The following is a 14,609-nucleotide window of genomic DNA, read 5'->3' as shown; positions in this document are numbered from 1 at the left end:
ACTTGTTTGTCTGGCATGGTTCTAACCACAGACTGGAACTGGCAGCATGTGATGCTTTGACGGAGGCTGGGGGAATCAATCACTTCAACATTGTTTTAGATCAGCTGTACTCCCTCTACCATGCATCCCCAAAAACCAGAGAATTAACTGAGAGGGCTCGTTTTTGGCCAAACTAGCTTTTTGCATCTAAACTGTTTACCGTGGAACACAAGAGTAGGGCTGGCAGTAAAAGATAAGAAAGTCTGATAAAACGTGTTTTTCAAGGTGAAATGTCATATAAGAACGTTTTTGAGATCACTGCAGATCTTGATGCTCTCTGGCTTCTGTCTCCGTGAAACTTGGTGTGGAGTTATGTGACTATCCCGAGTCACGAGGCCTTGGTTTCAGAATGGGAGGATGGAGAGATTTCTGGCAGAAATGTGGCAAAAACACTCAAAGTGATGCTGCATGAAGAGGGATTTCTGATCGCTCTTGTATTTGTTCACCTTATTAAACATCTGACTTTAAACTGTGTTAAAAGAACGGTTCAGTCATTGTTCTCACCTGGTTCTTCTGGAATAACGCGTGGCTGAATCAGACATTCCCAATGGGGAGGGCAGACGGAACCCCGCTGCCTGGAACTTCCTACTAATTACCTCCACCTTCAGCACTATGGACAGAGAACCAGCCAGCGATTGGCTAATCGCCCCAGCGTCAGGGATTAGAGCGACCCGCCTATTGGTCTGACTCACAGAGACGGCGGTCTTCTGTTCCGTGATTGGTCGAGGGTCGGGACAGACGGGCTTTCAGTTTTTCGTTAGTTAATCTTTGCAGGATTATTGTTGATCTTGTCCAACAGTGAAGGCTACTGGTTCTACCGGTTTGGCTGCTGGTTCTGATCCGCGCAGGCTCCACGCGCAGCTGACGTCTCCGCGGGACAGCAGGACAGGAGCGCCGCTGCTCTCCGGAGAAGGTAAGAAGATTAGGAACCGTGGATCCGTTATTCCCGTTTATTTCCCCCTGCAAGCGCAGTCGCCCGGGCCCCAGTCTGCATGCGACTGCGTGTGTGTGTGCGCGCGCGTATGTGTGTGTGTGTGTCCGGTCGCCGGTTGTGTGTTAGATGACGGCGGGTGAAACCAGAAGGATTGAGACGTTCAAATCCGTTAAGATCAAAGTCAGCCGCGGCTCACGCGGTAAATCTCCAGCAGAGCCCTGCACGCGCCCTATTAACCGAATTAATCGGCCCGTTGGTGGTTTTGACTTCACCGATGACTGCAGATCAGTGCATTTGTAGACTAACCACTGTTCTCCTGCTCTGACAGGCGGAAGGGCCGATAGAGCGAGTCTGAACCCAGCGGCCAGATGGCTGGTAGGTCCCAACCTCACAGGGAGCCATGATGAAATCAACGCATTTCATTGGTTTTTGTTGGTTACAGATCCGAATTTCCCGCCACTGCCTGGATTCATTCCTCTTAAACCGTGTTTCTATCAAGACTTCGAGGAGATCCCTGAGCAGCATCGCAGCATGTGCAAGAAGATGTACCACCTGTGGATGTGTGAGTGCTGCAGGACACCATAACCTGCACGGCTGGGCTCAATTACAGGTTCAGCAGAAGTGACGTCAGTGGGCTCTCACAAGATCAAACACAATATTCAGAGAGACTTTACTGCTGTTTCAGATGCTGATAGACAAAGGCTTCATGCTGCATGTTCAATGGTTTATCCTGTCTGTTGCTGCAAAATCCCAAGAGTTGTGTGCAAACACATCAAGATGTTGGAGGTGTGAGTGGAGCAGCTAGGGCAAAACAGTGTTTCAACATGTCATCCACGTTTATTACTCTCCGATATGCAGCGTGATGCATGGTGGTAGAGCTGTCCTCTGATGCTCCCACCTGTCAGTCCCAGCACACAAGGCAGAGGACAATGGGACAGAAGTTAAGTCGAGTCCACATGTCCCTGCAGGTAAAGCCCAGAAATGAGTCAACATGGCCAAGAGAACACTGTCTTCAGTCAGAAAAGGGTAGAATGCCTTCTCCGAGTCAGGGATGAGGTCCTGCCTCAAGTGGAGGAGTTTAAACACCATCTTACATTGATGATCTTCTCAGTCCCTACACCCCCAGCAGGTCCCTGAGGTCCAGTGATCAAAGCCCACTGGTTGTGCAGCACCAGGCTAAAGGTCAAAGGTGACAGATCATCTGCTGCTGTGGCCCCCAGACTCTGTACACCCCCCCCCCCGAGCCTGAGATCAGTGGACTCAGTGGTCTCCTTTAAACTCACCTGTTTGGTGGGACCTTCACCTCCCTCTCCGTGTTCTCCTCTTATTCCGCCTTTCCCAGGATCCACTGGTTTCCCTCTTCACTTTCTTTCTCCCTCTCCTTAAAAATGTTCTCCATATAAACATGTTTTTAATCCTTTTTAAAACTCTTTATACTTTCAATTCTTTTGTTTTTGTGAAGTGCCTCGTGATTTATCTTGACAGGCGCTAGAGAAAAGGTTGCCTTCTAAGTATCTCGGGGTCTTGTTCACGAGTGAGGGAAAACTGGAGCGTGAGATCGATAGGTGGATTGGTGCTGCATCTGCAGTGATGTGGGCGTTGTACCGGTCTGTCGTGGTGAAGAGAGAGCTGAGTCAGAAGGCAAAGCTCTCAATTTACCGGTGGATCTACGTTCCTACCCTCACCTACGGTCATGAGCTTTGGGTAGTGACCGAAAGAACGAGATCACGGATACAAGCGGCCGAAATGAGTTTTCTCTGAAGAGTGGCTGGGCTCTCCCTTAGAGATAGGGTGAGAAGCTCGGTCATCCGGGAGGGGCTCGGAGTAGACCCGCTGCTCCTCCACATGGAGAGGAGCCAGTTGAGATGGCTCGGGCATCTGGTCAGGATGCCTTCTGGACGCCTCCCTGGTGAGGTTTTCCGGGCACGTCCAACTGGGAGGAGACCTAAAGGTAGACCCAGGACACGTTGGAGGGACTATGTCTCTCACCTGGCCAGGGAACGCCTTGGGATTCCCCCGGAGGAGCTGGCCCAAGTGGCTGGGGAGAGGGAAGTCTGGGCCTCTCGCCTTAGGCTGCTGCCCCCGTGACCCGACTCCGGATAAGCGGCTGAAAATGGATGGATGGATGGATGGATGGATGAGGCAGTGTGCACACATTCATGCATCTTTGTGTTTTTTACATGTTAGTTTTCACCTCATTTGTGAAAATCTCTGATTTGAAAGTTTATTACTGAAACCATCTTAGCCACCCAGCCGGTGCCTACCCTCGTACCTTTAATGAGATCGTGTCCACTTTCGCATGCACACATATACAGGTCTTTTGTCTTTTGTGGCATTTTTTAATCTTTCCTGATGGTTCTCATAGTGAACAGTGCCACACTGATGGTGAACCTCATTGGCTGCTTTGCTTGGATGTTTGGTGGAGGCGGAGTCACCAACTTTGGACTGGCCATCATCTGGCTCCTGATGTTCACCCCCTGCTCCTACGTCTGTTGGTTTAGACCCATCTACAAAGCCTTCAAGTGGGTGGAGAACACACTCACGGTGCCTTTACCTCCTGAGGTCTTTTGCTGTTTGAACAACCCTGTTAAAGTTTACAAAAACAGCTCAGCACTCAACCTAATTAGCACACTTGTAAGTTTCAGATGAGAAAAATAAATCCACGTCAGCCAAAAATCATCTGTGTTCATTTTAAAATGATCATTTAGTCACGAGGAGAAACTGAAAAAGAAGCAAGTGCTTGAAGGAGAAGACATGTCTGATCTTTTCCTCAGGACCGACAGCTCTTTCAACTTCATGCTGTTCTTCTTTGTGTTCATGGCCCAAGTTGGGATCAGCGTCATCCAGACCATAGGAATCCCAGGATGGGGGGTGTGGTGAGAATCCCGACACTTCACACACGCTTGCTTGGCCCAAAGACCTCGTTGTAATCTTGATCTTTGATATTCAGGTTTTAACTTGAAACGGCGACTTCAGCCATCAGCTAAATAGTAAAAGCATTCGTGATTTAAGTCGTCTGACTTTGTTTTAATAACTGACCCTGAAATAAAGAATTATTGCTTTTTTAACGCGTTTCAGACAGAAATGTCTTTTTTCTGTAAGAGCTGCAGGAAACCCTTGAAGATGTGATGATTATGATTATTATTATTATTATTGAATCCACATCACGAGCCGTTTGCTTTGGGACCTTCTGGTTTGGACGTCATCTTAGTTTGATGTGAGATTTCTGAAATCTCAGGTTAAATACATGTTCTTTCTCTTTTTGATGTATTTTTAATCGTTGCACCTCCTGGGGAAGAACTCAGCCCAACTCCACCTCTAAAACTGTGTTGATAGGTTTGCAGCTGTGAGATTTAATAAGGTGTCCAGAAATGTCTCCGTTTATTTGATCTAGTAAAAGAGATGACAACATTTCTCTTTATTTACCTCCGAGTGCAAAAGGACATTTATAAAGGCTAAAAGTCTTTTTCCTTCAGCTCTAAAAACAGAAATCCTGCTACTTTCATCAAAACGACAGCGAACGACCTCCGATTTTACCCCACATAACTTTTACGATGGTGCTGTTATTGGATTTTGAGAGGTCGTTAACTAATCCTGCAAATGTCATCTGACTCAGGCTGATGATCGGAAATTAATATTATTATAGCCTCCATAAAGTTTGGAAATGTCACCATGTGCGTCCAAATGTTCCCTAGCATAAAACTTGAACATTTTTATCACAGTAGTTAAGTCTGCGGAGGTGTTAGCATCCAGATGTTCGGCTGCTGCAGGATTTTCCAGCTCCTGCTGTGTTTGGACTGTTTTCAGCTTCGTTGTTGTTGACATCTATGTCTTTGTTTTTCAGTGGCTGGCTGGCTACCATCTCCTTCTTCAGCTATAATATTTTGATAGCGATAATCATGCTGATCCCTACAATCATGTTCACTGCGGTGGCATCGCTGTCCTTCATCGCATTGACCAGGGTAAAACACACAGACCTAGAAGTCTCTCGGACCAAATCTTTATGAGGAATGATTCAAAGCAAAGATTTGGAACATGAGAGTCATTGTGACACATTCTAAAAAAAAAAACAAAGCCTTAATGTGAATAATTAGTGACAAATATTGATTTTGATGCATCAATTTGTTCATGTGCTTGAAGATCCATAATTTCTACCGTGGTTCTGGAGCCAGCATGTCCAAAGCTCAGGAGGAGTGGTCCACAGGAGCCTGGAAGAACCCTCATGTCCAGGCAGCAGCCCAGCAGGCGGCCATGGGGGCAGCAGCTGGAGCCATGCAAGATCAGTTCTCCAGCCCTCAGTACAACCAAAACCAGATGTAGCATCAAGAATGGTGCAGATGTGAGGCCAAAGTCTGAGTTTGAAAGATTAAACCGTCTCACATCAGTAAGTTTGAGTCTAGAACAACAAAACAAAGCAATAAACACCTGGGAAGCTGTTTTCAAGGCCATGCAGCAGAATAAAGGTGTTTTAGAGAGATCTGTATTTATATACTTTCCCTTTGGACATAAAATAGTTTTAATACGTGTTACTGTAGTACTGTAGAGGTACTGTACTAGCTCAGTATCAGAGCTATGTGCTGCCTTAGTTATCTGCAGGTTAGAAATGAAACCAAAGACCAATCCTCTCTTTACTTTTTCATACACTAGCTATGCAACTATGATAAATGCATGACTATGTTTTCATGTACTGTTTGAATGATGGGATATTTAAGAAATGTTAATATTTCTTTCATTTTACCTCAAAAGGAAACCACAACCTTTAATGTTACTCTGCTAGACCTCAGTACACAATGATTGAGTTAATTTGAGTTATTGCACTGAGAAATAAAGAAAATACAGCCATGCAGTATTATTACAGGTATTACTACAGGTGTTATTACAGGTGTTATTACAGGTATTTTACAGGTGTTATTACAGGTATGATTACAGGTATTATTACATGTGTTATTACAGGTATGATTACACGTATGATTACAGATATTATTACAGGTGTTATTACAGGTATGATTACAGGTATGATTACAGGTGTTACTACAGGTGTTATTACAGGTGTTATTACAGGTATTACTACAGGTATTATTACAGGTATTATTATATGTGTTATTACAGGTATTATTACAGGTGTTATTACAGGTATGATTACACGTATGATTACAGATATTATTACAGGTGTTATTACAGGTGTTATTACAGGTATGATTACAGGTATGATTACAGGTGTTATTACAGGTGTTATTAAAGGTATTACTACAGGTGTTATTACAGGTATTATTACAGGTATTGTTTAGGTACATATCTGATCCAATTGAACTTGAATTCAGTTGAATCAGTATGTGAAAAACACCAGAGTTACGTCAGATGTTTAAACGTGTTCAGAATTCTAAAAAGGTTAAAAAGCAAACTTGTCTTCATGTTCAGACTCAAGTTTCACTGAAAACATGAAAGTTCTCTGGTGGTAGAACCTGCTTCTGTTGTTTGGCTATCTGACCACCGAGGGGCGCTGATGGACCTTGCATGAAATAAAGAGATCCAGCAAGCTCATTAAACCCCCCCCCCCCACACACACACACACGCACACACACACACAGATGGTGATGAGCTACATTGTAGCTACAGCTGCCCTCGGGCGCACTGACAGGCGAGGCTGCCACACAGGCACCACAGGTCCCCTCCACCACCACCAGCAGGTTAGGAGGGTGAAGTGCCTTGCCCAAGGACACAGCAGATTTTTTCCCTGCAGAGATCCTGCAACCCTCCAGTTGCTGGACAACCCGCTCTTCCTTCTGAGCTGCTGCTGGGGCTTTAGGCTGCAGTCATCAGCGTTATTGATGGGTTGGACTCCACCATTCTGGGATTTTCAGATGAATAAACTTTCATTTTCTTAGCAGCATGGTTTTTTCTAAGAAGCTATTTGCTTGAGTGTTTATAATGTTTGCTCCATTTAATCAAGACATTCTACTAACTCATTATTTAGGGCTTTCTATTGTTTCCAATACATTACACACAGAAAATGATACTTTAGTCACAAATGAATGCTGTTAAAATCAGAAATCAAAAGCAGAAGTTACATCCTCTTCCTTTAGGGGGCAGTGTTGGCCTAGTGTGGAGGCCCTATTCCCCCCAGCCTGCCCACAGAAGAGAGGACACAACATGGCGCTGCTTCCTTTTGGTTTGCAGGTTTTTATATGAAAATAAACGAAACCTAAAGATGGAGTGATTGATGCAAAAGTTGTAGCCCCAATTTATATACTACAAATAAAAATATTTATTTAGCGATTCACTTCTTACTGGAGTCTGTGGTTGTTCTCATCTCTACTTTTTACCTCTCCTGCTGTAAGACTGATTAAACATCTCATTTGATCAGAGGCTGGAATTAGTTTAGAATATAGTTTTCCACACACACACACACACACACACACACAGTTCAATTCAAGTTTATTTATAAAGCACCAAATCACGACAAGAGTCGTCTCAAGGCACTTCACATAATAAACATTCCAATTCAGGTCAGTTCATTAAGCCAATCAGTAACACGTTTCCTATATAAGGAACCCAGCAGGTCGCATCAAGTCACTGACTAGTGTCAGAGTCTTTACAGCAATCCTCATACTAAGCAAGCATGCAGCGACATTTGAGAGGAAAACTGCCTTTTAACAGGAAGAAACCTCCAGAGGATCCTGGCTCAGTATAAAGCTTGGTTTATGCTTGATGCATTCACTTTCCGCGCGGTGATGCGGCTCGCGGCTGGAACGCGCTTCACAACTCACAGCTTTTATGGTTCGTGCGGCTCGTCTCTGCGGTGAGCCAATATTCTCCCAAACTGTAGGGGGCAGCATGGAGCTCTATGGCATGCACCCAACACTACACCATAGTAGAAGTAGAAATTACTGTTGACAACATGGCATTCCAGCATTTTTAACAGCGTCCTCGTCTTTTCTGACAGTGCGAGCTATTTCTTTCCAGGAATTATTAACAACATGTTGATCACGGTGATCTCTGAGAGCTGAATCATACACATGTCTGTATTTACCAACCTCTGCCATACTAGTTCTTGCCGGTCCGCCATGTTTTTCCGTGTCCGTCCGTCCGCGTGGTTAGAAATTTTCCGAGGTGCGCGTTACGGGAATCTTGGGCTGTGCGGAGGCGCAGTGGAGGGGCGTGGTTGTTAAAATGACCCAAAATGATGCAACTTTTCCGCGCAGAGTCGTGCGGACCTCGCGGACACGTCAAGCATAAACCATCCTTAAGCAGCCATCCTCCACGACTCACTTGGGATCGAGAAGACAGAACACACACACACACACACACACACACACACACACACACACACACACACACACACACACACACACACACACACACACACACACACACACACACACACACACACACACACACACACACACACACATATAACCCCCTCTGCCTGCTTAAAAGCAGTGATGGAACATACTGCGGTACCACACCCTCGTGAGCATCAGTTGAACAGTATTATACTGCAGATAGTGTGTCGCTTCAAAAATGGTGAGAAAAAGGCCATTAACAATGGAAGAGAGACAGACCTTCATAAGACTTAAATGTAGGTCTTTCCTACAGAGAAAGGTGTTGGTGAGAAAAGTTTCCGTCACCATCAGAAGGCACTCTGGGGCAAACTCTGACAGGAAGAGGTTTGGCAGACCCAAAGCCCCAACTGCATCAGAGGACAAGTTTCTGAGAGTTACCAGCTGATAGAGGGCTCACAGGACAACCGCTTCAAGCACAGTTTAATAGTGGTCCTAGAAAGCAAGTCTCAGTTTCACCTGTGAAGAGAAGACTTGGAGCTGCAGCTTTGACAGTCGAGTTGCAGCAAGAAAGCCACCGCTAAGACGTCAGAATAAGAGAAAGAGGCTTGCCTGGGCCATGAAACACCGCCACTGGACTACTGAAGACTGGAGGAAGGTTTTATGGACTGATGAATCCAAATTTGAAATCTTCTGTTCATCATCAGGATCTTTGTACACTGTACATATATATATATATATATATATATATATATATATATATATATATATATATATATATATATTAAAAGTGTAAAAATCTATTTTTGGCATATTTTATTACATTTTAGAAGCTTAACACTTTATAACGATTTTTATGGCTGGTGTAAGTAAAAGGTCTAATTCATTTATTCTGAAGCTAATTATGCTTACATCAGAGCACAAACAACCTGCAGGTTTTCTGACTCGCAGAACAACCAACAGAGGAGCTGTGGGAAATAAGGCACACCTACAGGCCACGGCGTGGCTAAAGTTGAGTGTGCACAGTGAGTTGTTGTACTTAGGTTCTCCAGAGAGACCAAAATAAAGTGCTCTTTCATGCTGTTGAACACACACACACACACACACACACACACACACACACACACACACACACACACACACACACACACACACACACACACACACACGCACGCACGCGCGCACGCACGCACGCACACACACACACACACACACACGCACGCACGCACGCACGCACGCACACACACACACACACACACACACACACACACACACACACACACACACACACACACACACACACACACAGGAGCAGAAATGCAAAGCCAGTGACTTAAGTGTGCATCCCCGTGTGCGCACACACACGTGGATTTCAGATCCTGACACTAAACATTTCTGTGATGACGGATTTCTGAGCTGCAGACCCACCCAGACATCCCGTGGGGAACAAAAACATAACAGAACAGAGTAGAGATGAGGGGGACGTCTATAGATAGTGCTGTTCTCACATTGTAATTTGCACCACAGAAGATTCTCCTGGGGGGGACTTCCACATAAATGTTTAAACAAATAAGTTTACAAAATGACCCAAGGAAAACGTCAATATGGAAAGGAGTTGTTTAACTTTGCTCCTGTGCATCTGCAGTCTGCAAATTGGGTAATCGATGATTGGTGCAGCTAATAATTGGCTGAAAAGTAAGAGGAGATAGCAACCATGTTCATGATTACTTGATAAATTCTTCACTACATTTTCTGTTAAGTGGTTGCTGCTAATGGCACTAAAGTCATGAGAGGTCAGGTTACTGGTGATGGTAAAACTAAAACCAAACACTAGTGAATGTTATCCTTTCACAAGTTAAGGTGATCACAACACAGCAATAAAAGTGAAACCAATGAACAGGAACAGGAACCTGCATGATGACAGAGGAGTGGTTTAAAGAAATCAGGTGTAACTAATAGACAGAAACTGATAGAAAAGCCCATGAGCCGATGAGAGTGGCTAAGAACTCAGACTGAAGAAAATCTTATATTTTCTTTTATCACTCAGGGGGAGTTAGGCACTGACAATTAGGCACTGACAGTTAGGCACTGACAATTAGGCACTAACAGTTAGGCACTGACAGTTAGGCACTACAGTTAGGCATTGACAGGCACTGACAGTTAGGCAATGACAGTTAGGCACCGACAGTTAGCCACCGACGGTTAGGCACGACAAGCACCGACAGTTAGGCACAAACAATTAGGCACTGACGGTTAGGCACCGACGATTTGGCACAGACGGTTAGGCACAGACGGTTAGCCACCGACGGTTAGGCACCGACGTTAAGCACAGACGGTTAGGCACTGACGGTTAGCCACCGACGGTTAGGCACAGACGGTTAGGCACCGACGGTTAGGCACTGACGGTTAGGCACGACAAGCACCGACAGTTAGGCACTAACAGTGCCTCTCGTAACCCCCTGTACACTACATGACTGCTCAGCGCAAAACTCGCCCCGATGTCGTGGATTCTCGCACGACTGGAAAATCGGCTCAAAAAAGTGAAAAAGTCGCACAGTGTACGCCCGGCTTTAATGGATAAATATAACTGAGTATCGTCAGCATAACAGTGGAAGTTTATCCCATGCTGTCTAATAATTTTACCAATTGGGAGCATATATATAGTAAAAAGAATTGTTCCAAGCACTGAACCCTGTGGTACTCCGCAAGTAACCCTGGAGTATGAAGATGATTTGTCATGTACATTTACAAAATGAAATCTGTCAGACAGGTAGGATTTAAACCAGCCTAACGCTGTTCCTTTGATCCCTACAACATGTTCAAGTCTTTCTAAAAGAACATGGTGATCAACTGTGTCAAAGGCAGCACTGAGATCTAACAAGACTAGAACAGACACAAGATTCTTATCTGAGGCCATGAGAATATCATTTGTAACTCTCACTAATGCAGTTTCAGTGCTGTGATACTCTCTAAAACCAGACTGAAATTCCTCAAACAGAGCATTAGTGTTTAAATGCTCACATACTTGGATGGCCACTATTTTCTCCAGGACTTTGGATAAAAATGGAAGGTTAGATATTGGTCTATAATTCATTGGGTCATCTGGATCCAGAGAAGGCTTCTTAAGTGAAGGTTTGATTACAGCAACCTTAAAATCTTGTGGTACAAACCCATTTACTAAGGATAGATTGATTATATCTAGAATGGGGGCAGTAACCAAAGGAAATGCATCTTTAAATAATTTGGTTGGGATTGGATCCAAAATGCAAGTTGAAGGTTTAGATGAAGCTAATATTTTTGATAACTCTGAAAGCTCAACTGGATCAAAACGGTTCAAGCACAGATGAGGTTCTACAGTCACCTCTGATGCTGCCTCACTTACTGAGGAAGAAGAAATCACATTAGGGAGGATGCTAAAGATTTTTTTTCTAATAGAATTAATTTTACTTGTAAAAAATCCCATGAAGTCATTACTGCTGAGGGCTAAGGGAATAGATGGCTCAGAGCTATGATTCTGTGTAAGTTTAGCAACTGTACTGAAAAGAAATTTAGGATTATGCTTACTCTCCTCAATTAATGCTGAGAAATAAACAGTTCTAGTTTGTTGAAGCTTATTTTTATAAAGCACAAGACTATTTTTCCAGTATAGGTAGGCCTCCTCATGGTGCGTAGAGCGCCATGTTCTCTCCAATTTCCTAGAGTTTTGTTTTAAGGCTCGTAAATGAGAATTAAACCAGGGAGCCAACTTCCTGTCCCTAATTACCTTCTTTTTTAAAGGGGCAACATCATCTAATGCCACACGTAAATAGGAATTAACATGATGAACTAAGGCATCAATTTGTGAGGGGCTAGAACTGAAAATATTGCCCTCTGTTACGTTCCTCTGAGATGCTGAGGACAGTAAAGATGGAACAGTTGATTTAAAAGATGCAACTGCGTTGTCAGATAGAGACCGACTATAGTGAAATTTACTTTCATGTCTCGAGAACTCAGTTATAAAAAACTCAAAGGTTATCAGAAAGTGGTCCGAGAGGACAGGATTATGTGGAAAGATTGTTATTTCCTCACACTCAATGCCATAAGTCAGCACAAGGTCCAATGTATGATGGCAGGAGTGGGTGGAGCTATGTATTCTTTGAGTAAAACCAACTGAGTCTAAGATATTACTAAAGGCTACATTGAGGCTATCATTTTCAATGTCCACATGAATGTTGAAATCCCCCACTACAATGACCTTATCAGTATTTAGCACCAAATCAGATAAAAAATCAGAGATCTGATCCAAAAACTCAGAGTAAGGGCCTGGTGGACGATATAAAACTACAAACAAGAGTGGTTTTACAGTTTTGCAATCTGGATTAGGAAAACTAAGAATAAGATGTTCAAACGAACTGTAACTATTAATCTGTAAGGGACTGATTAATAAGTCCGAATGAAAAATGGTTGCTACTCCTCCTCCTCGCCCTGTACTTCGAGCAATATGATGATTTAAATAATTAGAAGGAGTCGACTCGTTTAAGCAAACATAGTCCTCTTGCTGCAGCCAGGATTCTGTGAGAGAGAGCAAAGAAATGTGATTATCACAAATCAAGTCATTAACCAACAAAGTCTTAGAAAAAATGGATCTAATGTTCAACAACCCACATTTAATTTTTCTAGTTTTCTGCTCAGTTGAATTTGTTCTAATATGTATGAGATTTCCATGATTTGCTTTATTAAGCCTGATATTTAATCTGTGTGGTTTTGGCCGTGGAAAGGACACTGTCTCTATGGGGTATCACAGGTGTTACATTTGATTTTGCAATGTTGTTTGAATGGCACTGCACTCAACTCATTAAAAACTGCTTCTTTCATGTCTAGAACATTTCATAAACAAGACCCTGCGATATTTAAACTCCTCCACTTGAGGCAGGACCTCATCCCTGACCTGGAGAAGGCATTCTATCCTTTTCCAACTCAAGACCATGGTTTCAGATTCAGAGGAGCTGATTGTCATCCCAGCTGCTTCACAGCATGAACAATGTTATTAATATAGATTCTAAATAAGGTTGGGCACAGTATCGACCCTTGAAGAACACCCATAGATTGAGGTAGAGGAGTAGGTTGGTAACCCTTCTGTTCTTGCTGTTTGTGTGCGGCTTAAGATACAAGGCAAGGCAGTTTGAATTGTACAGCACCTTCCAGCAGTTTAAAACCGACCAAATAGCTTCATAGAAATTAAAACATTAAACAATAATACACAACATAAAAATGCATAAAAACTAAAGCTTAAAAACTAACACTAAAAAGACTCATGCTGAGTTAAAAGCCGGATCATAAAAATAGGTTTTGAAAAGAGACTTAAAAGCAGACAGTGAAGAGACGCTTCTATAAATTCTGAACCATGCCACGGATACCGGAGAAATTCCTCGTCCTAGTGAGTTGGATGTGAGCACAGATGCAATAGGCAACAAAGAAGACGGAAATGCCATCAAAAGGAGCCAAGTGCACTGGTAGCAGCAGGATCAGCAGCAGGACCCGGGGCACCACCACATGCCACCAAGACGAGGCACGAGAAGCACCCAGGCAGCAACAGCCAACTGCCTCTCCTGGGGCAGTTGATCCCCACAGAGGAGGAGGAGGAGAAGGAGGAGGAGGAGGAGGAGGAGGAGGAGGAGGAGGAGGAGGAGAAGGAGAAGAAGAAGAAGAAGAAGAAACGATCTTTACTGAAGCGCCTCTTAAGATAAAAATCACGAGGCGCTTCACAAAAACAAAAAAATGTAAAATATAAAAAATAATTTAGAAAAAGATTAAAAATGTATTTAAAATGAACAAAAAGTAGATAATTATGATTTAAAAATGTAAAGAAAGAGAGAGAGTGAACAGGAAAGAGGGAAATCAGTGGATCCTGAGGAAGGTGGGATAGGTGGGGAGAGCAGGATAAAGAGAGAGAGGTGAAGAAGGTCATACAAAATGATGAATGATAAATGACCCGCACTTGAATAGCGCCTCTAAGAGTTAGGACTCCAAAGCGCTTTACATGACAGTGTATCATTCATCCACTCACACACCGGTGGGGATGAGCTACGATGTAGCCACAGCTGCCCTGGGGCGCCCTGACAGAGGTGAGGCTGCCAAGTACAGGCGCCATCGGTCCCTCCGACCACCACCAGCAGGCAAGGTGGGTTAAGTGTCTTGCCCAAGGACACAACAGCAGAATTCTCTGTCCAGAGCCGGGATCGAACCTGCAACCTTCCGATTACTGGACAACCCGCTCAACCTGAACAGGTGAGTTTAAAGGAGACCACTGAGTCCACTGATCTCAGACTCAGGGGGAGAGAGGTACAGAGTCTGGGGCCACAGCTGCAAATGATCTG

General features: G+C 43.8%; 1 protein-coding gene across 1 annotated transcript; it reads left to right on the top strand.

Moving 5' to 3' along the window:
- Positions 1-595: 595 nt before the first annotated feature.
- On the top strand, positions 596-7,260 carry scamp5b (secretory carrier membrane protein 5b). The gene is made up of 7 exons (XM_015954116.3): positions 596-952; positions 1,302-1,348; positions 1,416-1,535; positions 3,339-3,495; positions 3,748-3,849; positions 4,818-4,935; positions 5,114-7,260. The coding sequence occupies exons 2-7, from the start codon at positions 1,342-1,344 to the stop codon at positions 5,291-5,293; spliced, it is 684 nt and encodes a 227-aa protein (XP_015809602.1). The 5' UTR covers positions 596-952; positions 1,302-1,341; the 3' UTR covers positions 5,294-7,260.
- The last annotated feature ends 7,349 nt before the right edge of the window (positions 7,261-14,609 follow it).

Source organism: Nothobranchius furzeri, chromosome 9 (genome assembly GCF_043380555.1).
Source record: "Nothobranchius furzeri strain GRZ-AD chromosome 9, NfurGRZ-RIMD1, whole genome shotgun sequence".
Lineage (NCBI taxonomy): Eukaryota > Metazoa > Chordata > Actinopteri > Cyprinodontiformes > Nothobranchiidae > Nothobranchius > Nothobranchius furzeri.
The sequence above is the reverse complement of the archived record's forward strand: the minus strand, read 5'-3'. Positions and strand labels throughout refer to the sequence as shown.